This window comes from Oncorhynchus gorbuscha, linkage group LG20 (genome assembly GCF_021184085.1).
Source record: "Oncorhynchus gorbuscha isolate QuinsamMale2020 ecotype Even-year linkage group LG20, OgorEven_v1.0, whole genome shotgun sequence".
In the NCBI taxonomy this organism is placed as follows: domain Eukaryota; kingdom Metazoa; phylum Chordata; class Actinopteri; order Salmoniformes; family Salmonidae; genus Oncorhynchus; species Oncorhynchus gorbuscha.
The window spans coordinates 6,957,962-6,984,457 of record NC_060192.1 but is presented as its reverse complement, the minus strand read 5'-3'; the positions used below and the strand labels follow the sequence as shown (position 1 = coordinate 6,984,457).

The 26,496-nt window shown below is 44.6% G+C and overlaps 1 protein-coding gene across 4 annotated transcripts in view; it reads left to right on the top strand.

The window, feature by feature from the left end:
- LOC124007247 (multiple C2 and transmembrane domain-containing protein 1-like) overlaps nt 1-26,496 on the top strand; it is a 67,966-nt gene that overhangs the window by 19,370 nt on the left and 22,100 nt on the right. Inside the window, exon 1 of one of the 4 annotated variants that reach the window (XM_046317673.1) lies at nt 8,642-8,773. The exons of 2 other annotated variants lie outside the window; for them this stretch is intronic. Coding sequence is in view for 1 of the 2 variants with exons in the window: in XM_046317672.1 (XP_046173628.1) it covers nt 26,491-26,493 (3 nt within the window). In the remaining variant the exon portion in view is untranslated. Of the gene's footprint in view, nt 1-8,641; nt 8,774-26,369; nt 26,494-26,496 lie in introns of those variants that run through there. One more of the 4 variants, XM_046317672.1, reaches the window with a different exon arrangement.

Below are 26,496 nucleotides of genomic sequence, written 5' to 3'. Positions count from 1 at the left end.
CAGAGGGGGACACTATTTGGCATGACAGGCCCTCGAACCAAACTACTCCCTATTGACGTGCGGAGTAAGCAAGTGAGGCAGGTACCCACATGGCTGTTCTGTGTTCTGCTTTTAATTATGAAAACCTGCAAACTTGTAGAAGAAATCATGGCATGCGATGTGTGACCAAAATCAAACATTGGGTATCTGTATTGTTGTTCTACTACACACACATTAAATAAATTATATCTCCTCTGCCAAAGTACAATGCATTTGAAAATAATCAGACCCCTTTACTTTTCCCACGTTGATACGTTACATGTTTACTCTAAAATAGATTCAATTGCACATTTTCCTCATCAATCTACACACAATAGCCCATAATGACAAAGAGAAAACAAGTTTTATGTAATTTTAGCAAATTTATAAAAAACATTTAAAAAAAACAGAAATGCCTAATTTACACAAGTATTCAGACCCTTTGCTATGAGAGTCAGGATTGTGTCGAGGCACATATTTGGGGAAGGGTAACACAAAATGTCTGCAGCATTGAACGTCCCCAAAAACACAGTGGCCTCCATCATTTTTATATGGAAGCAGGTTGGAACCACCAAGACTGGCCGCCGGGCCAAACTGAGCAATCTGGGAGAAGAGCCATGGTCAGGAAGGTGACCAAGAATCCGATGGTCACTCTGACAGAGCTCCAGAGTTCCTCTGTAGAGATGGGAGAACCTTACAGAAGGACAACCATCTATGTAGCACTCCATCAATCAGGCCTTTATGTTAGAGTGGCCAGACAGAAGCCACTCCTCAGTAGAAGGCACATGGGAGCCCGCTTGGAGTTTGTCAAAAGGCAACAATAGACTTCTCACATCATGAAAAACAAGTTTCTCTGGTCTGATAAAATCAATATTTAACTCTTTGGCCTGAATGCCTGGCGTCACGTCTGGAGGAAACCTGGCACCATCCCTACTGTGAAGCATGGTGGAGGCAGCTTCAGGGTGTGGGAGTGTTTTTCAGTGGCAGGGACTGGGAGACTAGTCAGGTTTGAGGGAAATATGAATGGAGCAAAGTATAGAGAGATCCTGGATGAAAAACTGCTCCAGAGCACTCAGGACCTCAGACTGGGGTGAAGGTTCATTGGGACAATGACCCTAAGCAAACAGCCAAGATGATGCAGGAGTGGCTTCGGGACAAGTCTCTGAATGTCCTTGAATGGCCCAACCAGAGCCCGGACATGAACCCGATCGAACATCTCTGGAGAGACCTGAAAATAGCTGTGCAGTGACCCTCCCCATTCAACATGACAGAACTTGACAGGATCTGCAGAGAAGAATGGGAGATACTCCCCAAATACATGCGTGCCAAACTTGTAGTGTCATACCTAAGAAGACTCGAGGCTATAATCGCTGCCAAAGAGGCTATAATCGCTGCCAAAGGTGCTTCAACAAATTGATTGTAGGCTAATTTTTAATTGTAGGCTAATTTTGCTGGGAGGCAATGAGTCCTACTGGTCTTAGTAATGTAGGCTAATTTTGGGGAACTTTTTCCCCCGGGATTTCCATTGCGTTTCCATAGTTTTAGTTGAGCTCGATTGGCCATTTTACCTCATTTATTTAAAAAAATGTAAATCCATTGCATGAGCCACATCAGTTAACATCATTTTAATTAACATTTGACATTTCCATGGAAATTATTGCATCGCAATTCTAGTCAGCCATTAGTTTACAAGTCAAATTGCCAGGGTTACAGGTTCCAATCCTGTTCTATTCATTCTATTTCTATGTGTGCTTCTGTTGCATTGTGGGGCCCTTGCCTAGGCAACCGAAGACGTGTTTGTTTCAGCAAGGAGCAACAAAGTTTCAACACAGTGTTAATAGGGCCAGAACAATACCAGTATTGTGATACTCGTTAGTATCGTGGCAAAGAAACAAAACACAAAACGGATTTAACTTCTTTAGGAAACAGCCCTAATGTTGGAAACAAAAATAATTATGTTGTCATCCAGAGTCACATTTATTTATTTTCCTATAGCATACAATAATTTACATCAGCAGGTTTTAAAAGGACAAAAGAGTTTGTCCTGGTTTGTGTTTTCATTTTTGCCATAGAAAAAATAATGCGATACTGGTATCATCACAGCCCTAGTTATTAAGAGTCCATGTTACCTAAGAAACAGACTCAACCGTACAAATGCTCGGCCATCCTGTCTTCTGTCAGCTGTTTGTTTAAAAAAATATGTATATACAGTACCAATCAAAGGTTTGGGCACATCTACTCTGGGTTTTTCTTTATTTTTACTATTTTCGACATTGTAGAGTAATAGTGAAGACATCAAAACTATGAAATAGCACATATGGAATCATGTAATAACCAACAAATTGTTAAACAATTCTTCAAAGTAGCCACCCTTCGTTCATGGGAGCTTTGCACACTCTTAGTATTGAACGCTGAGCTGTATTCAATGAACAACATTCTCACATAGATGTTCCTTTTGTCCAGGTGTGAAAGGGCAGTGTGGAGTGCAATAGAGATTGCATCATCTGTGGATCCTGTGGGACGGAATGCAAATTATTGTGGATCTAGGGTTTCGGGGATAATGGTGTTGATGTGAGCCATGACCAGCCTTTCAAAGCACTTCATGGCTACAGACGTGAGTGCTACGGGTCGTAGTCATTTAGGCAGGTTACCTTAGTGTTCTTGGGCACAGGGACTATGGTGCTTGAAACATGTTGGTATTACAAACTCAGACAGGGAGAGGATAAAAATGTCAGTGAAGACACTTGCCAACTGGTCAGGGCGTGCTCTGAGTACACATCCTGGTAATCCATCTGGCCCTGCGGCCTTGTGGATGTTAACATGTTTAAAGGTCTAACTCGCATCAGCGATGGAGAACGTGATCACACAGTCATCCGGAACAGCTGGTGCTCTCATGCATGGTTCAGTGTTGCTTGCCCCGAAATGAGCATAGAAGGCATTTAGCTTGTCTGGTAAGTTTGCATCACTCGGCAGCTCACAGCTGGGTTTCCCTTTGTAATCCATGATAGTTTGCAAGTCCTGCCATATCTGATGAGTATAGTAGGATTCAATCTTAGTCCTCATTTGATAAAAAAAATATATATATTTATATAGCCCTTCGTACATCAGCTGATATCTCAAAGTGCTGTACAGAAACCCAGCCTAAAACCCCAAACAGCAAGCAATGCAGGTGTAGAAGCACGGTGGCTAGGAAAAACTCCCTAGAAAGGCCAAAACCTAGGAAGAAACCTAGAGAGGAACCAGGCTATGTGGGGTGGCCAGTCCTCTTCTGGCTGTGCCGGGTGGAGATTATAACAGAACATGGCCAAGATGTTCAAATGTTCATAAACGACCAGCATGGTCGAATAATAATAATAAGGCAGAACAGTTGAAACTGGAGCAGCAGCATGGCCAGGTGGACTGGGGACAGCAAGGAGTCATCATGTCAGGTAGTCCTGGGGCATGGTCCTAGGGTTCAGGTCCTCCGAGAGAGAGAAAGAAAGAGAGAAGGAGAGAATTAGAGAACGCACAGTTAGATTCTCACAGGACACCGAATAGGACAGGAGAAGTACTCCAGATATAACAAACTGATCCTAGCCCCCCCACACATAAACTACTGCAGCATAAATACTGGAGGCTGAGACAGGAGGGGTCAGGAGACACTGTGGCCCCATCCGAGGACACCATTGGACAGGGCCAAACAGGAAGGATATAACCCCACCCACTTTGCCAAAGCACAGCCCCCACACCACTAGAGGGATATCTTCAACCACCAACTTACCATCCTGAGACAAGGCTGAGTATAGCCCACAAAGATCTCCGCCATGGCACAACCCAAGGTGGTTGATTTGATGCTTTGTCTGTTTGATGGCTCATCGTACGTCATAACGGGATTTCTTGTAAGTGTCCGGATTAGTGTCCCGCATTTTGAAAACGGGAGTTATAGCTCTTCATCGGATGAATCCTGGAACATGTTCCAGCTTGTGCTAGCGAAACCGTCTTTTAGCTTAAGCATCCGCTTCAACAGACCACTTCTTTATTGAGCACGTCACTGGTACTTCCTGTTTGAGCGTTTGCTAGTAAGCAAAGCATGTTTGAGTAGTTAGCGAGGTAACTTTGATCAACTCTGAGTTAAATTTGGAATACGAAAGTGGCTCACATTTAGCCACCTAAATTTCTATAGCAACGAATTCTTCAGAACTAAACTGTTCCAGGCTGGCAAACTCACAACTAATTCCACTTAACTCCAGTTTCCCTGAATTATATGACTGAGGTACTAGGTGAGGACCAATGCAATCACATTCCCTGCCCTTCATTTGAGGAAGACAACTATTTTATTAATGAAACATTTTTTTGTGTGTAAAAGAAATACCAATGTTAAAATACACTGAGTGTACAAAACATTAGGAACACCTTCCTAATATTGAGTTTCACACCTTTTTGCCCTCAGAACAGGTGTCGAAAGTGTTCCACAGGGATGCTGTCCCATGTTGACTCCTAAACGTCCCACAATTGTGTCAAGTTGGCTTGATGTCCTTTGGGTGGTGGACCATTCTTGATACACACGGGAACTGTTGAGCATGAAAAACCCAACATCGTTGCAGTTCTTGACACACTCAAACTGATGCACCTGGCACCTACTACCATACCCCGTTCAAAGGCACTTAAATATTTTGTCTTGCTCCTTCACCCTCTGAATGGCACACATATACAATCAATGTGTATAAAAATCCTTCACTTCATCTACATTGATTGAAGTGGATTTAACAAGTAACATCAATAAGGGATCATAGCTTTCACCTGGATTCACCTGGTCAGTCTATTTCGTGAAAAAAGCAGGTGTTCCTATTGTGTTTATAACATTACACGTTTAGGAATGACGGAATGTATTTTAAACATCCCACAATACAATCACTTTTGTATGACTTAATGAACATATATCGATATGAGTGGGTAAAACGCTGCTTGTGCATTGACAAGCAAAGCACACCGAAGACGGCATTACCGATAAGCATTCAAACAAAGACAAGACTTCTAAAAGCGTATTTCACATCGTAGCGTGATGAATTTGCAAGATTTATTTTCTTTCATTTTTTATTTCTGCGCAAATTAAAATGTGCCACTGACTTGCCCATGGATTGACGATCCAGCATTGTCTCAATGAAGAGGTCGATATTCGACTAGCCTCTGGCATCACTTTGAAAGGGAACAATCTGAGTCTCTGCTTCATTCTCTTACCGTGGAATTGCCCTAATGTCTTAATGTCACCTAACACAGTATAAAATCACTGAAGAAAACACTGCTGTCTAATCATTTCAAACGGAGCCTGTTTGTTGAAGCGTAAATCCATCTTAGAGCTGTAGTTTCATTTATTGTAAATAATGTGAAGTAAATAATACTGTTTTGTATTCCGTAGAACCCTATTACCATCTTATTGATCTGTGTGAGACTTTAATAAATGTGTGTGTGTGCGCGAACGTGCGCGTGTGTGTGTTATAAGCCCACAGTCTAATCAATGCTTATCTTGGAATTCAGACATGCACAGTAAACAAGAGTGCACTTAAGAATGGCCACCAAAAGTGCAGTAGATGGAGAGGCAGCCTTTTCAAAGATGAAAACGGTTAGTATGTTGACCGAAGTGTGTGTGCTGGACAACACATTGGGTGTAAACGCTGACACAGTTACAGTCAGCACTTCCTGCTGTTGCTGTATGAGCTCAATCCGTTTCCGTGTGTGTGTGTGTGTGTGTGTGTGTGTGTGTGTGTGTGTGTGTGTGTGTGTGTGTGTGTGTGTGTGTGTGTGTGTGTGTGTGTGTGTGTGTGTGTGTGTGTGTGTGTGTGTGTGTGTGTGTGTGTGTACTATTTGCATAATGAGTGTGTGTTTCCTGTGTGTAGGCAGAGGGTTGTTGTCTGTTTGTAGTTAAAAGGAGGGTTGGCAGACAAATAGCATGGTTGTGTTTGTGTTAGAAGGAGGGTTGGTAGGCAAATAGCATGGTTGTCTGTTTGTAGTTATTTGCATAATGAGTGTTGTCTGTTTGCTAGTTAGATGGTTTCAAATAGCATGTTCCTGTTTGTAGTTAGCAGAGGGTTGGTAGACAAATAGCATGGTTGTCTGTTTGTAGTTAAAAGGGTTGGTAGGAAATAGGGTTGTTTGTAGTTAGAAGGAGGGTTGACAAATAGCATGGTTGTCTGTTTGTAGTTAGAAGGAGGGTTGGTAGGCAAATAGCATGGTTGTCTGTTTGTAGTTAGAAGGAGGGTTGGTAGGCAAATAGCATGGTTGTCTGTTTGTAGTTAGAAGGAGGGTTGGTAGGCAAATAGCATGGTTGTCTGTTTGTAGTTAGAAGGAGGGTTGGTAGGCAAATAGCATGGTTGTCTGTTTGTAGTTAGAAGGAGGGTTGATAGGCAAATAGCATGGTTGTCTGTAGTTAGAAGGAGGGTTGGTAGGCAAATAGCATGGTTGTCTGTTTGTAGTTAGAAGGAGGGTTGGTAGGCAAATAGCATGGTTGTCTGTTTGTAGTTAGAAGGAGGGTTGGTAGGCAAATAGCATGGTTGTCTGTTTGTAGTTAGAAGGAGGGTTGGTAGGCAAATAGCATGGTTGTCTGTTTGTAGTTAGAAGGAGGGGTAGGCAAATAGCATGGTAGACAAATAGCATGGTTGTCTGTTTGTAGTTAGAAGGAGGGTTGGTTGTCTGTTTGTAGTTAGCAAATAGCATGGTTGTCTGTTTGTAGTTAGAAGGAGGGTTGGTAGACAAATAGCATGGTTGTCTGTTTGTAGTTAGCATGGTTGTCTGTTTGTAGTTAGAAGGAGGGTTGGTAGGCAAATAACATGGTTGTCTGTTTGTAGTTTGAAGGAGGGTTGGTAGACAAATAACATGGTTGTCTGTTTGTATTTAGAAGGAGGGTTGGTAGGCAAATAGCGTAGTTTTCTGTTTGTAGTTTGAAGGAGGGTTGGTAGACAAATAACATGGTTGTCTGTTTGTAGTTAGAAGGAGGGTTGGTAGGCAAATAGCATGGTTGTCTGTGTAGTTTGAAGGAGGGTTGGTAGGCAAATAGCGTAGTTTTCTGTTTGTAGGTAGTTGGTCGATAAAAATGTGCATAGTTCAGTGGAATTCAATTGGTGCGTTTGTACAGTATATTTGTTATGTATCTTATGTATCACACGCGTACAGCATACAGAGCGGAAAATCTGTCAGACATCGCGGGAGCTGCGGCTACAGCATCTCAAACAGCAAATGCATATTCTGTGTTCACGTACAAGTCGGAACTAGGAAACTCTGACATTTTCCACTTGCTAACACCTACATAAGAGTGTCAAAACCCACAAAACCTACCACAGTAGTTATTATATTTGATGACACCTACATAAGAGTGTCACAACCTACCACAGTAGTTATTATATTTAATGACACCTACATAAGAGTGTCACAACCTACCACGGTAGTTATATTTGATGACACCTACATAAGAGTGTCACAACCTACCACGGTAGTTATATTTAATTACACCTACATAAGAGTGTCACAACCTACCACGGTAGTTATTTTATTCATTGACACCTACATAAGAGTGTCAAAACCTACCACACAAGGCAAAACATTCCGTAACACCATAGCCTACCTGTCAAGAGTGCGTTTATGTTATAGAACATTTTTATATAACATGGACCATGTTAAATTATCATTGTAACTGTGCACACATTGATCTCAGACATGCACCTACCCCAATGCTCTGTTGCTGATGACTGGGATGAATGCAGGAGCAGATTTCAGCAGCAGGACAAGACACCCTCTTTGTGACTGATGACTGATATAAGGGCATGTACGTGATAGGCCTATCTGGCTTATATAATTCTGATGGTCATAATGCTTCATGACAGTGTCATAAAGTGTATTTGATCACGCTCTCCGCAAGGCCGCAAGGCCAGACGGATTATGTCTTCTGTTGTTTGTTTGATTGGTTCCTGGCTTGACTCCTGTCATTGGTTGGTTCCAACTGCAGCGTACACAGACACATGACTGAACAACCGAGAGCTGTCGGACCGCCTCAGCGGTTACATAACTGGCTTAGCACCTGTCAATCAAGAGGTATCCGCTCCAGGGATTATAGCCAGAAGCTAAGACTTCACTTCTCCTCTCCCTCCCACTCTTTCTCCTCCTTCTTCTCTTTGTCATCCCTTCATTCAGCTCAGTATGTTTTCCCCTTAGTCCTCTGAGCTCTCCCGTCTTTACTGTCATTAAATGCCTTTCTATCACTCTCTCCCCCTTGTTCTGTTTCTGCCTCTAACGCCCTCCATCTACCTTGGCTCTCTCTCTCAGAGGACACAGGCTATGCTGGTGCAGAGAGTGAGTCTGGCCCTGTCTGTCTGAGGGGGCAGTATGTGTGTGTGTGTCTCAGATGAGGTCAGGGACTGAGCGGATGTGAGGATGAATTTAGGAGAGGCGGTGGCTGTTTTCTGGATGAGTGGAGCTTGTCGTCCCTAAGTGGTGCCTTTGGCAGTCCCCTCTTTTTCTCTCTCTTTCCCTCTTTCCTCCTGTGCCAGTCTCTCCCCTCTGTTCTCCTTTTATCTCTCATTCCCTCCCAGTCTCCACAACCATCTCTCTCTCCTCCTCTCTCTCTCTCTCTCTCTCTCTCTCTCTCTCTCTCTCTCTCTCTCTCTCTCTCTCTCTCTCTCTCTCTCTCTCTCTCTCTCACTTCATGAATGAGGGTTTGGAATTGGCGTTTCAAGGGTTACGGGACGAGTCACATCATCTGTCCTCAATATGCGGATGACTGTTATCGGTGAGCTTCAACTGCTGCCTCCCTGCCTCCTACCCCCTGTTTCCCCATGCCACCTAACCCTTGCTTCCCCATGCTATGGTTTTCAAGGGTTTCGTTGTTTGAATGTGTTACAGTTGGTGGCTCTACTAAATTGTGGCTTACAGTATTGCTCTATCTTGCACACAGTCCTTCTGCTGGCTGGATAGGTTCTCTAGTGGATACCTGTCTTGTCATCATGAGACCAGTGTGAAATGTTTCGTGTGTGTACCTCTGACAGGTTCCCCGACGAGTTTGAAAAGATGTGGGATATCCAGATAACAGTGTGTGTGTGTGTGTGTGTGTGTGTGTGTGTGTGTGTGTGTGTGTGTGTGTGTGTGTGTGTGTGTGTGTGTGTGTGTGTGTGTGTGTGTGTGTGTGTGTGTGTGTGTGTGTGTGTGTGTGTGTGTGTGTGTGTGTGTGTGTGTGTGTGTGTGTGTGTGTGTGTGTGTGTCAGTGGGTGACTCAGTGGGTGACTCACACTCTCAGGAGATGACTTGATCTGACAGCTGTCTCGGTCAGGGAGAAATCACATCAAAGTGAATGAATCATGTTGGTACATATGTCTCCCTCGGTTCCCTAACTGGTTTCATCACACATGTCTGTGCTGGGATGAAGGAGATATGTAATTCTTCTCATGTTTGAGGATTATCGCTATGCAAGCATGGTTTCTGTGTCACTCGACACTCTAACATATGTTTAATTGAAAGGTATACTGCACTTCAAAATGATTATATTATTCTGTGACTGTGCTCTGTAACATATGCTGAATATGGTAATTTACATTATCAGTATATGCTTTTAATCAATGTACAGTAATATGTGGCCCGTACAGAAACCAAAACCTCAATTCTGAAGGTGGAAATTGCCACCAACATGCTCCAACCAACCCGTCTGAACCAAATGTGTTTTACTGTAGTTTGTTTGAAGTGCAACAGAACAACGCTAATCAAGAGGAACTCGCTAGAATTCATTCTTCCTTCAAGGCTGTGTTCTGTTGTTCCAAAAACAGGTTGCTATATGACCTAGTTATTGCTCAGAACTGCTATGTTGCTGTTTCCCATTTTAAATATTTGGGAGTCAATATATTTGCTTCCTTAGATAAAACCATTGCCGGAAACTTTAACGCTTTAACGCTCAAATTGTAAGATTGTAAGATGGCGCCGGAGGGGAGGGCCGCCGTCTTATCGGCTCTTAACCAACCATGCTATTTTGTTCGTTTTTTTGCGTAATCCGTAACTTGTTTTGTACATAATGTTGCTTCTACTATCTCCTATAACTGAATAGAACTGCGAGTGCTCACCTCAGATTAGACAGAGTTTTTCTTCAATGAGTCGGACGGTAGGGAGATACTGCAGAAATCCAACCAGGCCCATCGTTGGGCACCATAGTCCCTGTGTCCAAGAACACTAAGGTAACCTGCCTAAATGACCCGTAGCACTCACGTCTGTAGCCATGAAATGCTTAAATGTTGGTCATGGCTCCCAACAACATAGAAACTCTAGACCCACTCCAATTCGATGATTGTGGACAACAGGAAAAGGAGGACAGCGCGCGCCCTCATTCTCATCGACAGGGCTGTAGTCAAGGAGGTTGAGAGCTTCAAGTTCCTTGGTGTCCACATCACCAACAAACTAACATGGTCCAAGGACACCAAGACACAAGAGGGCACGACAAAACCTATTCCCCCTCAGGAGACTGAAAAGATTTGTCATGGGTCCTCAGATCCTCAAAAGGTTTTATAGCTGCACCATCGTGAGCATCCTGACTGGTTGCATCACTGCCTGGTATGGCAACTGCTCGGCCTCCGATCGCAAGGCACTACAGACGGTAGTGCGTACGGCCCAGTACATCACCAAGGACAAGCTTCCTGCCTTCCAGGACCTCTATATCAAGGAACGCCCTAAAAATGGTCAGACTCCAGCCACCCTAGTCATAGACTGTTCTCTCTGCAACTGCACGGCAAGCGGTACCGGAGAGCCAAGTCTAGGTCCAAGAGGCTTCTAAACAGATTCTACCCCATGACATAAGACTCCTGAACATCTAATCAAATGGCCTTCTAGGCTATTTGCATACAAGGTAATATGTACATGAGTACCTACATGTACATACTACCTCAATTACCTCGACACCGGTGCCCCCGCACATTGACTCTGTACCAGTACCCCCTGTATATAGTCTCCACATTGACTCTGTACCCCCTGTATATAGTCTCCACATTGACTCCGTACCCCCTGTATATAGCCTCCACATTGACTCTGTACCCCCTGTATATAGTCTCCACATTGACTCTGTACCCCCTGTATATAGCCTCCACATTGACTCCGTACCCCCTGTATATAGTCTCCACATTGACTCCGTACCCCCTGTATATAGTCTCCACATAGACTCTGTACCAGTACCCCCTGTATATAGTCTCCACATTGACTCCGTACCCCCTGTATATAGTCTCCACATTGACTCTGTACCAGTACCCCCTGTATATAGTCTCCACATTGACTCCGTACCCCCTGTATATAGTCTCCACATTGACTCCGTACCCCCTGTATATAGTCTCCACATTGACTCCGTACCCCCTGTATATAGTCTCCACATTGCCTCCGTACCCCCTGTATATAGTCTCCACATTGACTCTGTACCCCCTGTATATAGCCTCCACATTGACTCTGTACCAGTACCCCCTGTATATAGCCTCCACATTGACTCTGTACCAGTACCCCCTGTATATAGTCTCCACATTGACTCTGTACCCCCTGTATATAGTCTCCACATTGACTCTGTACCCCCTGTATATAGTCTCCACATTGACTCTGTACCCCCTGTATATAGCCTCCACATTGACTCTGTACCAGTACCCCCTGTATATAGCCTCCACATTGACTCTGTACCAGTACCCCCTGTATATAGCCTCCACATTGACTCTGTACCCCCTGTATATAGTCTCCACATTGACTCTGTACCAGTACCCCCTGTATATAGCCTCCACATTGACTCTGTACCAGTACCCCCTGTATATAGTCTCCACATTGACTCTGTACCGGTACCCCCTGTATATAGTCTCCACATTGACTCTGTACCAGTACCCCCTGTATATAGTCTCCACATTGACTCCGTACCCCCTGTATATAGTCTCCACATTGACTCTGTACCAGTACCCCCTGTATATAGTCTCCACATTGACTCCGTACCCCCTGTATATAGCCTCCACATTGACTCTGTACCCCTGTATATAGCCTCCACATTGACTCTGTACCCCCTGTATATAGCCTCCACATTGACTCTGTACCAGTACCCCCTGTATATAGCCTCCACATTGACTCTGTACCCCCTGTATATAGTCTCCACATTGACTCTGTACCAGTACCCCCTGTATATAGCCTCCACATTGACTCTGTACCAGTACCCCTGTATATAGTCTCCACATTGACTCTGTACCCCCTGTATATAGTCTCCACATTGACTCTGTACCAGTACCCCCTGTATATAGTCTCCACATTGACTCCGTACCCCCTGTATATAGTCTCCACATTGACTCTGTACCAGTACCCCCTGTATATAGTCTCCACATTGACTCCGTACCCCCTGTATATAGTCTCCACATTGACTCCGTACCCCCTGTATATAGTCTCCACATTGACTCTGTACCAGTACCCCCTGTATATAGTCTCCACATTGACTCCGTACCCCTGTATATAGTCTCCACATTGACTCTGTACCAATACCCCCTGTATATACTCTCCACATTGACTCCGTACCCCCTGTATATAGTCTCCACATTGACTCTGTACCAGTACCCCCTGTATATAGTCTCCACATTGACTCCGTACCCCCTGTATATAGTCTCCACATTGACTCCGTACCCCCTGTATATAGTCTCCACATTGACTCTGTACCCCCTGTATATATTCTCCACATTGTTTCTGTACCCCCTGTATATAGCCTCCACATTGACTCTGTACCAGTACCCCTGTATATAGCCTCCACATTGACTCTGTACCAGTACCCCCTGTATATAGTCTCCACATTGACTCTGTACCCCCTGTATATAGTCTCCACATTGACTCTGTACCCCCTGTATATAGTCTCCACATTGACTCTGTACGCCCTGTATATAGCCTCCACATTGACTCTGTACCAGTACCCCCTGTATATAGCCTCCACTTTGACTCTGTACCAGTACCCCCTGTATATAGCCTCCACATTGACTCTGTACCCCCTGTATATAGTCTCCACATTGACTCTGTACCAGTACCCCCTGTATATAGCCTCCACATTGACTCTGTACCAGTACCCCCTGTATATAGTCTCCACATTGACTCTGTACCGGTACCCCCTGTATATAGTCTCCACATTGACTCTGTACCAGTACCCCCTGTATATAGTCTCCACATTGACTCCGTACCCCCTGTATATAGTCTCCACATTGACTCTGTACCAGTACCCCCTGTATATAGTCTCCACATTGACTCCGTACCCCCTGTATATAGTCTCCACATTGACTCCGTACCCCCTGTATATAGTCTCCACATTGACTCTGTACCAGTACCCCCTGTATATAGTCTCCACATTGACTCCGTACCCCCTGTATATAGTCTCCACATTGACTCTGTACCAGTACCCCCTGTATATAGTCTCCACATTGACTCCGTACCCCCTGTATATAGTCTCCACATTGACTCCGTACCCCTGTATATAGTCTCCACATTGACTCTGTACCAGTACCCCCTGTATATAGTCTCCACATTGACTCCGTACCCCCTGTATATAGTCTCCACATTGACTCGGTACCAGTACCCCCTGTATATAGTCTCCACATTGACTCTGTACCCCCTGTATATAGTCTCCACATTGACTCTGTACCCCCTGTATATAGCCTCCACATTGACTCTGTACCAGTACCCCCTGTATATAGCCTCCACATTGACTCTGTACCCCCTGTATATAGTCTCCACATTGACTCTGTACCAGTACCCCCTGTATATAGCCTCCACATTGACTCTGTACCAGTACCCCCTGTATATAGTCTCCACATTGACTCTGTACCGGTACCCCCTGTATATAGTCTCCACATTGACTTTGTACCAGTACCCCCTGTATATAGTCTCCACATTGACTCTGTACCCCCTGTATATAGCCTCCACATTGACTCTGTACCAGTACCCCCTGTATATAGTCTCCACATTGACTCCGTACCCCCTGTATATAGTCTCCACATTGACTCCGTACCCCCTGTATATAGTCTCCACATTGACTCTGTACCCCCTGTATATAGCCTCCACATTGACACTGTACCCCCTGTATATAGTCTCCACATTGACTCCGTACCCCCTGTATATAGTCTCCACATTGACTCTGTACCCCCTGTATATAGTCTCCACATTGACACTGTACCCCCTGTATATAGTCTCCACATTGACTCTGTACCCCCTGTATATAGCCTCCACATTGACTCTGTACCCCCTGTATATAGCCTCCACATTGACTCTGTACCCCCTGTATATAGCCTCCACATTGACTCTGTACCCCCTGTATATAGCCTCCACATTGACTCTGTACCCCCTGTATATAGCCTCCACATTGACTCTGTACCCCCTGTATATAGTCTCCACATTGACTCTGTACCCCCTGTATATAGCCTCCACATTGACTCTGTACCCCCTGTATATAGCCTCCACATTGACTCTGTACCCCCTGTATATAGCCTCCACATTGACTCTGTACCCCCTGTATATAGTCTCCACATTGACTCTGTACCCCCTGTATATAGCCTCCACATTGACTCTGTACCAGTACCCCCTGTATATAGCCTCCACATTGACTCTGTACCCCCTGTATATAGTCTCCACATTGACACTGTACCCCCTGTATATAGTCTCCACATTGACTCCGTACCCCCTGTATATAGTCTCCACATTGACACTGTACCCCCTGTTTATAGTCTCCACATTGACTCTGTACCCCCTGTATATAGTCTCCACATTGACTCCGTACCCCCTGTATATAGTCTCCACATTGACTCTGTACCCCCTGTATATAGTCTCCACATTGACTCTGTACCCCCTGTATATAGTCTCCACATTGACTCTGTACCAGTACCCCCCCCTGTATATAGCCTCCACATTGACTCTGTACCCCCTGTATATAGCCTCCACATTGACTCTGTACCCCCTGTATATAGTCTCCACATTGACTCTGTACCCCCTGTATATAGTCTCCACATTGACTCTGTACCCCCTGTATATAGTCTCCACATTGACTCTGTACCCCCTGTATATAGTCTCCACATTGACTCTGTACCAGTACCCCCTGTATATAGCCTCCACATTGACTCTGTACCCCCTGTATATAGCCTCCACATTGACTCTGTACCCCCTGTATATAGTCTCCACATTGACTCTGTACCCCCTGTATATAGCCTCCACATTGACTCTGTACCCCCTGTATATAGCCTCCACATTGACTCTGTACCCCCTGTATATAGCCTCCACATTGACTCTGTACCCCCTGTATATAGTCTCCACATTGACTCTGTACCCCCTGTATATAGCCTCCACATTGACTCTGTACCCCTGTATATAGTCTCCACATTGACACTGTACCCCCTGTATATAGCCTCCACATTGACTCTGTACCCCCTGTATATAGTCTCCACATTGACTCTGTACCCCCTGTATATAGCCTCCACATTGACTCTGTACCCCCTGTATATAGTCTCCACATTGACACTGTACCCCCTGTATATAGCCTCCACATTGACTCTGTACCCTCTGTATATAGTCTCCACATTGACTCTGTACCCCCTGTATATAGTCTCCACATTGACTCTGTACCCCCTGTATATAGTCTCCACATTGACACTGTACCCCCTGTATATAGTCTCCACATTGACTCTGTACCCCCTGTATATAGTCTCCACATTGACTCTGTACCAGTACCCCCTGTATATAGTCTCCACATTGACACTGTACCCCCTGTATATAGTCTCCACATTGACTCTGTACCCCCTGTATATAGTCTCCACATTGACTCTGTACCAGTACCCCCTGTATATAGTCTCCACATTGACACTGTACCCCCTGTATATAGCCTCCACATTGACTCTGTACCAGTACCCCCTGTATATAGTCTCCACATTGACTCTGTACCCCCTGTATATAGTCTCCACATTGACTCTGTACCCCCTGTATATAGTCTCCACATTGACTCTGTACCCCCTGTATATAGCCTCCACATTGACTCTGTACCAGTACCCCCTGTATATAGCCTCCACATTGACTCTGTACCAGTACCCCCTGTATATAGTCTCCACATTGACTCTGTACCACATTGACTCTGTACCCCCTATATAGTCTCCACATTGACTCTGTACCCCCTGTATATAGTCTCCACATTGACTCTGTACCAGTACCCCCTGTATATAGTCTCCACATTGACTCTGTACCCCCTGTATATAGTCTCCACATTGACTCTGTACCCCCTGTATATAGTCTCCACATTGACTCTGTACCAGTACCCCCTGTATATAGTCTCCACATTGACTCTGTACCCCCCTGTATATAGTCTCCACATTGACTCTGTACCAGTACCCCCTGTATATAGTCTCCACATTGACTCTGTACCCCCTGTATATAGTCTCCACATTGACTCCGTACCCCCTGTATATAGTCTCCACATTGACTCTGTACCAGTACCCCCTGTATATAGTCTCCACATTGACTCCGTACCCCCTGTATATAGTCTCCACATTGACTCTACCAGTACCCCCTGTATATAGTCTCCACATTGACTCTGTACCCCCTGTATATAGTCTCCACATTGACTCTGTACCCCCTGTATATAGCCTCCACATTGACTCTGTACCAGTACCCCCTGTATATAGCCTCCACATTGACTCTGTACCCCCTGTATATAGTCTCCACATTGACTCTGTACCAGTACCCCCTGTATATAGCCTCCACATTGACTCTGTACCAGTACCCCCTGTATATAGTCTCCACATTGACTCTGTACCCCTGTATATAGTCTCCACATTGACTTTGTACCAGTACCCCCTGTATATAGTCTCCACATTGACTCTGTACCCCCTGTATATAGCCTCCACATTGACTCTGTACCAGTACCCCCTGTATATAGTCTCCACATTGACTCTGTACCCCCTGTATATAGTCTCCACATTGACTCTGTACCCCCCTGTATATAGTCTCCACATTGACTCTGTACCCCCTGTATATAGCCTCCACATTGACACTGTACCCCCTGTATATAGTCTCCACATTGACTCCGTACCCCCTGTATATAGTCTCCACATTGACTCTGTACCCCCTGTATATAGTCTCCACATTGACTCTGTACCCCCTGTATATAGTCTCCACATTGACTCTGTACCCCCTGTATATAGCCTCCACATTGACTCTGTACCCCCTGTATATAGCCTCCACATTGACTCTGTACCCCCTGTATATAGCCTCCACATTGACTCTGTACCCCCTGTATATAGCCTCCACATTGACTCTGTACCCCCTGTATATAGCCTCCACATTGACTCTGTACCCCCTGTATATAGTCTCCACATTGACTCTGTACCCCCTGTATATAGCCTCCACATTGACTCTGTACCCCCTGTATATAGCCTCCACATTGACTCTGTACCCCCTGTATATAGCCTCCACATTGACTCTGTACCCCCTGTATATAGTCTCCACATTGACTCTGTACCCCCTGTATATAGCCTCCACATTGACTCTGTACCAGTACCCCCTGTATATAGCCTCCACATTGACTCTGTACCCCCTGTATATAGTCTCCACATTGACACTGTACCCCCTGTATATAGTCTCCACATTGACTCTGTACCCCCTGTATATAGTCTCCACATTGACACTGTACCCCCTGTATATAGTCTCCACATTGACTCCGTACCCCCTGTATATAGTCTCCACATTGACACTGTACCCCCTGTATATAGTCTCCACATTGACTCTGTACCCCCTGTATATAGTCTCCACATTGACTCCGTACCCCCTGTATATAGTCTCCACATTGACTCTGTACCCCCTGTATATAGTCTCCACATTGACTCTGTACCCCCTGTATATAGTCTCCACATTGACTCTGTACCAGTACCCCCTGTATATAGCCTCCACATTGACTCTGTACCCCCTGTATATAGCCTCCACATTGACTCTGTACCCCTGTATATAGTCTCCACATTGACTCTGTACCCCCTGTATATAGTCTCCACATTGACTCTGTACCCCCTGTATATAGTCTCCACATTGACTCTGTACCCCCTGTATATAGTCTCCACATTGACTCTGTACCAGTACCCCTGTATATAGCCTCCACATTGACTCTGTACCCCCTGTATATAGCCTCCACATTGACTCTGTACCCCCTGTATATAGTCTCCACATTGACTCTGTACCCCCTGTATATAGCCTCCACATTGACTCTGTACCCCCTGTATATAGCCTCCACATTGACTCTGTACCCCCTGTATATAGCCTCCACATTGACTCTGTACCCCCTGTATATAGTCTCCACATTGACTCTGTACCCCCTGTATATAGCCTCCACATTGACTCTGTACCCCCTGTATATAGTCTCCACATTGACTCTGTACCCCCTGTATATAGCCTCCACATTGACTCTGTACCCCCTGTATATAGTCTCCACATTGACTCTGTACCCCCTGTATATAGCCTCCACATTGACTCTGTACCCCCTGTATATAGTCTCCACATTGACACTGTACCCCCTGTATATAGCCTCCACATTGACACTGTACCCCCTGTATATAGTCTCCACATTGACTCTGTACCCCCTGTATATAGTCTCCACATTGACTCTGTACCCCCTGTATATAGTCTCCACATTGACACTGTACCCCTGTATATAGTCTCCACATTGACTCTGTACCCCCTGTATATAGTCTCCACATTGACTCTGTACCAGTACCCCTGTATATAGTCTCCACATTGACACTGTACCCCCTGTATATAGTCTCCACATTGACTCTGTACCCCCTGTATATAGTCTCCACATTGACTCTGTACCAGTACCCCCTGTATATAGTCTCCACATTGACACTGTACCCCCTGTATATAGTCTCCACATTGACTCTGTACCCCCTGTATATAGTCTCCACATTGACTCTGTACCCCCTGTATATAGTCTCCACATTGACTCTGTACCCCCTGTATATAGTCTCCACATTGACTCTGTACCCCCTGTATATAGTCTCCACATTGACTCTGTACCCCCTGTATATAGTCTCCACATTGACTCTGTACCCCTGTATATAGCCTCCACATTGACTCTGTACCCCCTGTATATAGTCTCCACATTGACTCTGTACCCCCTGTATATAGTCTCCACATTGACTCTGTACCCCCTGTATATAGTCTCCACATTGACTCTGTACCCCCTGTATATAGTCTCCACATTGACTCTGTACCAGTACCCCCTGTATATAGCCTCCACATTGACTCTGTACCCCCTGTATATAGCCTCCACATTGACTCTGTACCCCCTGTATATAGTCTCCACATTGACTCTGTACCCCTGTATATAGCCTCCACATTGACTCTGTACCCCCTGTATATAGCCTCCACATTGACTCTGTACCCCCTGTATATAGCCTCCACATTGACTCTGTACCCCCTGTATATAGCCTCCACATTGACTCTGTACCCCCTGTATATAGTCTCCACATTGACTCTGTACCCCCTGTATATAGCCTCCACATTGACTCTGTACCCCCTGTATATAGTCTCCACATTGACACTGTACCCCCTGTATATAGCCTCCACATTGACTCTGTACCCCCTGTATATAGTCTCCACATTGACTCTGTACCCCCTGTATATAGCCTCCACATTGACTCTGTACCCCCTGTATATAGTCTCCACATTGACACTGTACCCCCTGTATATAGCCTCCACATTGACTCTGTACCCCCTGTATATAGTCTCCACATTGACTCTGTACCCCCTGTATATAGTCTCCACATTGACTCTGTACCCCCTGTATATAGTCTCCACATTGACACTGTACCCCCTGTATATAGTCTCCACATTGACTCTGTACCCCCTGTATATAGTCTCCACATTGACTCTGTACCAGTACCCCCTGTATATAGTCTCCACATTGACACTGTACCCCCTGTATATAGTCTCCACATTGACTCTGTACCCCCTGTATATAGTCTCCACATTGACTCTGTACCAGTACCCCCTGTATATAGTCTCCACATTGACACTGTACCCCCTGTATATAGTCTCCACATTGACTCTGTACCCCCTGTATATAGTCTCCACATTGACTCTGTACCCCCTGTATATAGTCTCCACATTGACTCTGTACCCCCTGTATATAGTCTCCACATTGACTCTGTACCCCTGTATATAGTCTCCACATTGACTCTGTACCCCCTGTATATAGTCTCCACATTGACTCTGTACCCCCTGTATATAGTCTCCACATTGACTCTGTACCCCCTGTATATAGTCTCCACATTGACTCTGTACCCCCTGTATATAGTCTCCACATTGACTCTGTACCCCCTGTATATAGTCTCCACATTGACTCTGTACCCCCTGTATATAGCCTCCACATTGACTCCGTACCCCCTGTATATAGTCTCCACATTGACTCTGTACCCCCTGTATATAGTCTCCACATTGACTCTGTACCCCCTGTATATAGCCTCCACATTGACTCCGTACCCCTGTATATAGCCTCCACATTGACTCTGTACCCCCTGTATATAGTCTCCACATTGACTCTGTACCCCCTGTATATAGCCTCCACATTGACTCCGTACCCCCTGTATATAGTCTCCACATTGACTCTGTACCCCCTGTATATAGTCTCCACATTGACTCTGTACCCCCTGTATATAGTCTCCACATTGACTCTGTACCCCTGTATATAGTCTCCACATTGACTCTGTACCCCCTGTATATAGTCTCCACATTGACTCTGTACCCCCTGTATATAGTCTCCACATTGACTCTGTACCCCCTGTATATAGTCTCCACATTGACTCTGTACCCCCTGTATATAGTCTCCACATTGTTATTTACCCTTTACTTATTTGTTGTTATCTCTTACTTTTTTTTAAGGTTGTTTCTTAAAACTCCATTGTTGGTTAATTAAGGGCTTGTAAGTAAGCATTTCACTGTAATTTCACCTGTTGTATTCAGCGCATGTGACAAAGCAAATTTGATTTGCCTCAGTAGATACAATAATATCCCAGTTGCTTTAACAGGCAGAATATCAATTGTCAAAATGACTATCTTGCCGCGGCTGATTTTCTGTAGTTCAAAGCTTCCCTGGTCTCCCCCTACTGGTTATTGGGATATGTTTCATAGTGTGGTTTCAAAATGTATATGGCAAGGTATATGATCACGGATAAATGTACAAAGAGGGAAAGATGTTGGACTATCCGTACCGAATGTTTAAGATTGTATTTCCAGGCACTAGCATTATTTTGTCCCCTGGCTGAGTATAGAGAGAAACATGGTGTCTCCTATTGCCCTGGAAGAGGTGGTCTTCACTGATATGTCCCTTAAACAATGTCAACTACACTTTGGTAGTATTACTGCTCACACTATTTCTATTTGGTACACGTTTTTTTACTATTTAACTGGGAATGAAAATGGCATGCCCATGCTGCAGAATTTCACAATAATACCTTGCGATCTGGAGGGCGGCCTTTTGCATCCCACCAATGGGCCAAATGTGGAATCCGTTCCCTTGCCGATAATCATGGACAGTAATGGTTTGAGAACATTCCAAGATTCGAAAAATACATACACGTTATCAGGAAACTCCTTTTTCCTCCTATAATTTACAATTTAGGTCAGATACCCTGGCCTGTGGGGTCCCTTGGGAAACACAACTTCCGAACCATCCAATGATGAAATGTAAAAAATAAATGATGTGGGCTCCTGAAGGGATTGATCTCTATAATACTATATATTAACAACCTTTGGTAAATTCATATCCTGAGCCATTAAAACATATGGATCACAGATCTAATTGAATCTGAACAACCTTTTAACTGGAACAGAATTAGGCAAAAACATTACCTTGGCATCCTGTAATCTGAACCATCAATCCGTTTGAAGTTTTTTCACAGACTATTCAACACCAAGGAGGCGTTTTACGATGCACCAAGGATGCGTTTTACTGTGCACTGTGCCGCCTAAATCAGATAGGCACATTCCTTCAAATTATGTGGGAGTACCCTACTGTTAAATTCAGGGGCAAAGTAAAACATTTTAGGGGGGAAGTGCATGATTTTAAATATCAATGCTTTGCATCTATTATGCTGCTTAGTGATGATAGTGCCCTTGAAACTCTCAATCAGTCAGAGAAGATTACTGCTGTGAAAACCTTTTTTAGAGAGAGAGAGAGAGAGAGAGAGAGAGAGAGAGAGAGAGAGAGAGAGAGAGAGAGAGAGAGAGAGAGAGAGAGAGAATGACTATGGTAATCACAGTCTTATTCTTTGATTGCTTTTGTGCACTTAAACCCCCTTCTGAATTATTTTTCTTTCCATTTGGTCACAAAGTTGAGCTCACGGTACATTTAGCCAGTTGAAACATGTCTGTTGTCATGTCACAGAGCTCACGGAGATCGCCTATACTGGCTGCTTGTCTCACTAAATAACCAACACACAGACAGTCTCTGTTCTGAAATACCCTGTACTGCATGTATATCAGTGCCTGCTGATAGGATTGTACCTGATCAGTGTGTATTATAAGCCCAGCAGCGCTCATCTCCTGATTTAGTACCAAAGGCCTGTGGAGATCAGCTGCAGGCAGCTTGTTGTTCACACTCACACAGCCTGGTTGTTTAGACATATGGCTTAGTCCAGAATCAAACCTTATCCATTCACTGTACATAATGCACTACTCAGGGCCACAGCCTGGTTGTTTAGACATACGGCTTAGTACAGAATCAAACCTTATCCATTCACTGTACATAATGCACTACTCAGGGCCACAGCCTGGTTGTTTAGACATACGGCTTAGTCCAGAATCAAACCTTATCCATTCACTGTACATAATGCACTACTCAGGGCCACAGCCTGGTTGTTTAGACATACGGCTTAGTACAGAATCAAACCTTATCCATTCACTGTACATAATGCACTTCTAATAGGCAGTCATACAGACAGGCAAACAGACAGTCATACAGACAGGCAAACAGACAGTCATACAGACAGGCAAACAGACAGTCATACAGACAGGCAAACAGACAGTCATACAGACAGGCAAACAGACAGTCATACAGACAGGCAAACAGACAGTCATACAGACAGGCAAACAGACAGTCATACAGACAGGCAAACAGACAGTCATACAGACAGGCAAACAGACAGTCATACAGACAGGCATACAGACAGGCATACAGACAGGCAAACAGACAGGCAAACAGACAGTCATACAGACAGGCAAACAGACAGTCATACAGACAGGCAAACAGACAGGCATACAGACAGGCATACAGACAGAAACAGGCAGTCATACAGACAGGCAAACAGACAGGCATACAGACAGGCAAACAGACAGTCATACAGACAGGCAAACAGACAGTCATACAGACAGGCAAACAGACAGAACAGACAGGCAAACAGACAGGCAAAGACAGGCAAACAGACAGTCATACAGACAGGCAAACAGACAGTCATACAGACAGGCAAACAGACAGTCATACAGACAGGCAAACAGACAGTCATACAGACAGGCAAACAGACAGTCATACAGACAGGCAAACAGACAGTCATACAGACAGGCAAACAGACAGGCATACAGACAGGCATACAGACAGGCAAACAGACAGGCAAACAGACAGTCATACAGACAGGCAAACAGACAGTCATACAGACAGGCAAACAGACAGTCATACAGACAGTCATACAGACAGGCAAACAGACAGGCAAACAGACAGTCATACAGGCAGTCATACAGACAGGCAAACAGACAGTCATACAGACAGTCATACAGACAGGCATACAGACAGTCATACAGACAGGCAAACAGACAGTCATACAGACAGTCATACAGACAGGCATACAGACAGGCAAACAGACAGTCATACAGACAGTCATACAGACAGGCATACAGACAGGCAAACAGACAGTCATACAGACAGTCATACAGACAGGCATACAGACAGTCATACAGACAGGCAAACAGACAGTCATACAGACAGTCATACAGACAGGCATACAGACAGTCATACAGACAGGCATACAGACAGTCATACAGACAGTCATACAGACAGGCAAACAGACGCATAACACAATTGGTTGTGACGTTTGAACTTTTTCCATTGGCTCAATTGTACCAGGCCAGTCAAGTGTCTTGTCGTTGTTTGGCCAATACCTCTCTCCTGTTTCGTAGTCTATCGACTACCCCCCCCCCCCTCCTCCCAGCCATAGCGAGACTAATCACATCACTCTGATTGATTGTTAGAACAGATCACTATTATTGATCACCTATTGATTGTGTGCACAGAGAGGTTGTGTCAGAGTGATGGTCTACTGTTGATATCATGAGATGGCAGATATCTGGTGGAAAGACTCAAAACACCATGATTGTGTAATGAAACCATGAAAAGTAATGCACCCTAACCGGAGATCTGGTGTTTGGATGTAAACACCAATGTCAGTGTTATGAGACAAAGAGCGTTTTAGAACAGAATTAGAAGTACTCTGGAACGCCCAAAGTGGTTATTCAATCTGAATATTGTTTTTTAGGAGAACGTTGGGAGGGTGGGGGGGTCAATGCATGTAAAAGGGGGGGCAGACTGTCTCTCACACAATCAAATGGTTAGTAATAAATGCAAATGAGTTATAGCCTACATGTTGATTAATGATAACACCCCTGTGGAGAATATTTTTGTGGAGTTCCACCTTTTTCAATGCTTTATTTAGACAGAATAGAAACAGGAGGAGACAGAGAAGGAGTGAAAGTGGGACAGGTGGAAAGCGGAAATGGAACCCCTGGGGCAGTAAGATGGTGCATTTCTTTGGAATTGATTAGAATTTCCACACCCTCAGCCACACAGCCTCACTGTGAAACATTATTCTGGGGTGAATTTCAACTGACAACGACAACAAGCAAAAACACAAATACTTCATAGAAAATGAATGCAAGTCGTTTCAATGATTTTACCCAGAAATGTAAGAATCAAATCCGACTTAAATATGTTGCTCAAAATGTAAGTAACTTTTATGAGGGCAACTAACCAAAGAGAGAACATTTTGTGATTGAACTGATTTGGCGTGAATCAACCATCTTGTCACGTGGCTCTTTTTTTGTTGGTTTTTTTGAGGATTATGGGTAATTCAAATGTTTTTAGACTTCATGATTATTTCACAGAATGTTGTATGCACGTTTGAAGGACGAAAAGTAAACTTCTATATGAGTATTAAGCAGCTTGTTGTGCCAGGGGGCGTAATGGGATCATGATGAATGGATATCAAAACCATAAATCAAAAATTATGTTCAATGGTGAGACTAACCATTCCCACATTTCTACCTTTTGACGGAAGAGGCAAAGATAGCTTGTTGTAAAACCTTGAGCACTGTGCTCAACAAGCCTACCAAAACGGGCAAACGATCAGATGCTGAACATAAATACATTTTTAACATACTGCAGAAGAGCTGTTCTAACACTGAAACACCATAAGTCGCTCTGGATAAGAGCGTCTGCTAAATTACTTAAATGTAAATGTAAATGTAGAAGATTTAGAGAGGGGAAACAGCACCAAAAGAGAAAGTATCTAGTTCTGCACTGAACCGAACTCGAAACGGCAAAATAGTGTTTTCAACCTCTTCCGGTAGAGCTCCCAGGCCCTGGGAAGGTGTTACTCAACCCTTGATTAAGTGGTGTTACAACACATCATGTCATCTTCCGGAAACATCCAGCAAAGTTCAGCTTTCGACCCTCCTTCGCGTTGGTGCCGGCTCAGTTGCCACTCGTTTAGGTGTTACAGAGCACTTCATTTTAAGTTGCTGGGTTGCTGACCGCCATCGGTTTAAGTGTGTCTGTGTGTTTGAGTGCGCCTGGAGGGAGAAAGAGAGAGAGAGAGAGAGAGCGGGAGAGAATTACCATGGTAACCACAGTGTAATTATGAGGTACAGCTATGTATAATCCACGGAACCAAACTCGAGAGACAAAGCCGGCACTGGCAGTGTGTGTACACTGTAATCACTATGTGATCAGGGATGCGATACTGTAGGGTTGGTGTTTACCCCTGGGCTTGGTCCTATGTCCTGGTCACCAGATTAGTTTTTGTTGGTGTAAGTGGGGACAATATATCAGCTGACCCTCTCTTCACCAGAAGTATAATTCCTATAGAACCTGTAGCAGGAAATGGTTGAGTACAGTAGATGCACACACTGACCGGCCTCGGTTAATGCATCGTGATGACAGTGGACCTGGGCATGGAAATGGAGCAACACCGGAATGGATATGTATCGTAGATAAGAAGCTCACACTCAGCTCGGGAAGTCTTTCTCATGCAACATCCTGTTAGTGGTGTCCCTGTAGATGTGCTGTTTCATTGGTGTTCTCTTGGTACATGAGACCCACACTGATAGCCGTCTGCTCACTGGAAACGTGTGTGCCCTGCCTACACACACGTCCACAGCAGAGGAACGGGGCTAAGCTTTACGGTCGCCTTTATGGTG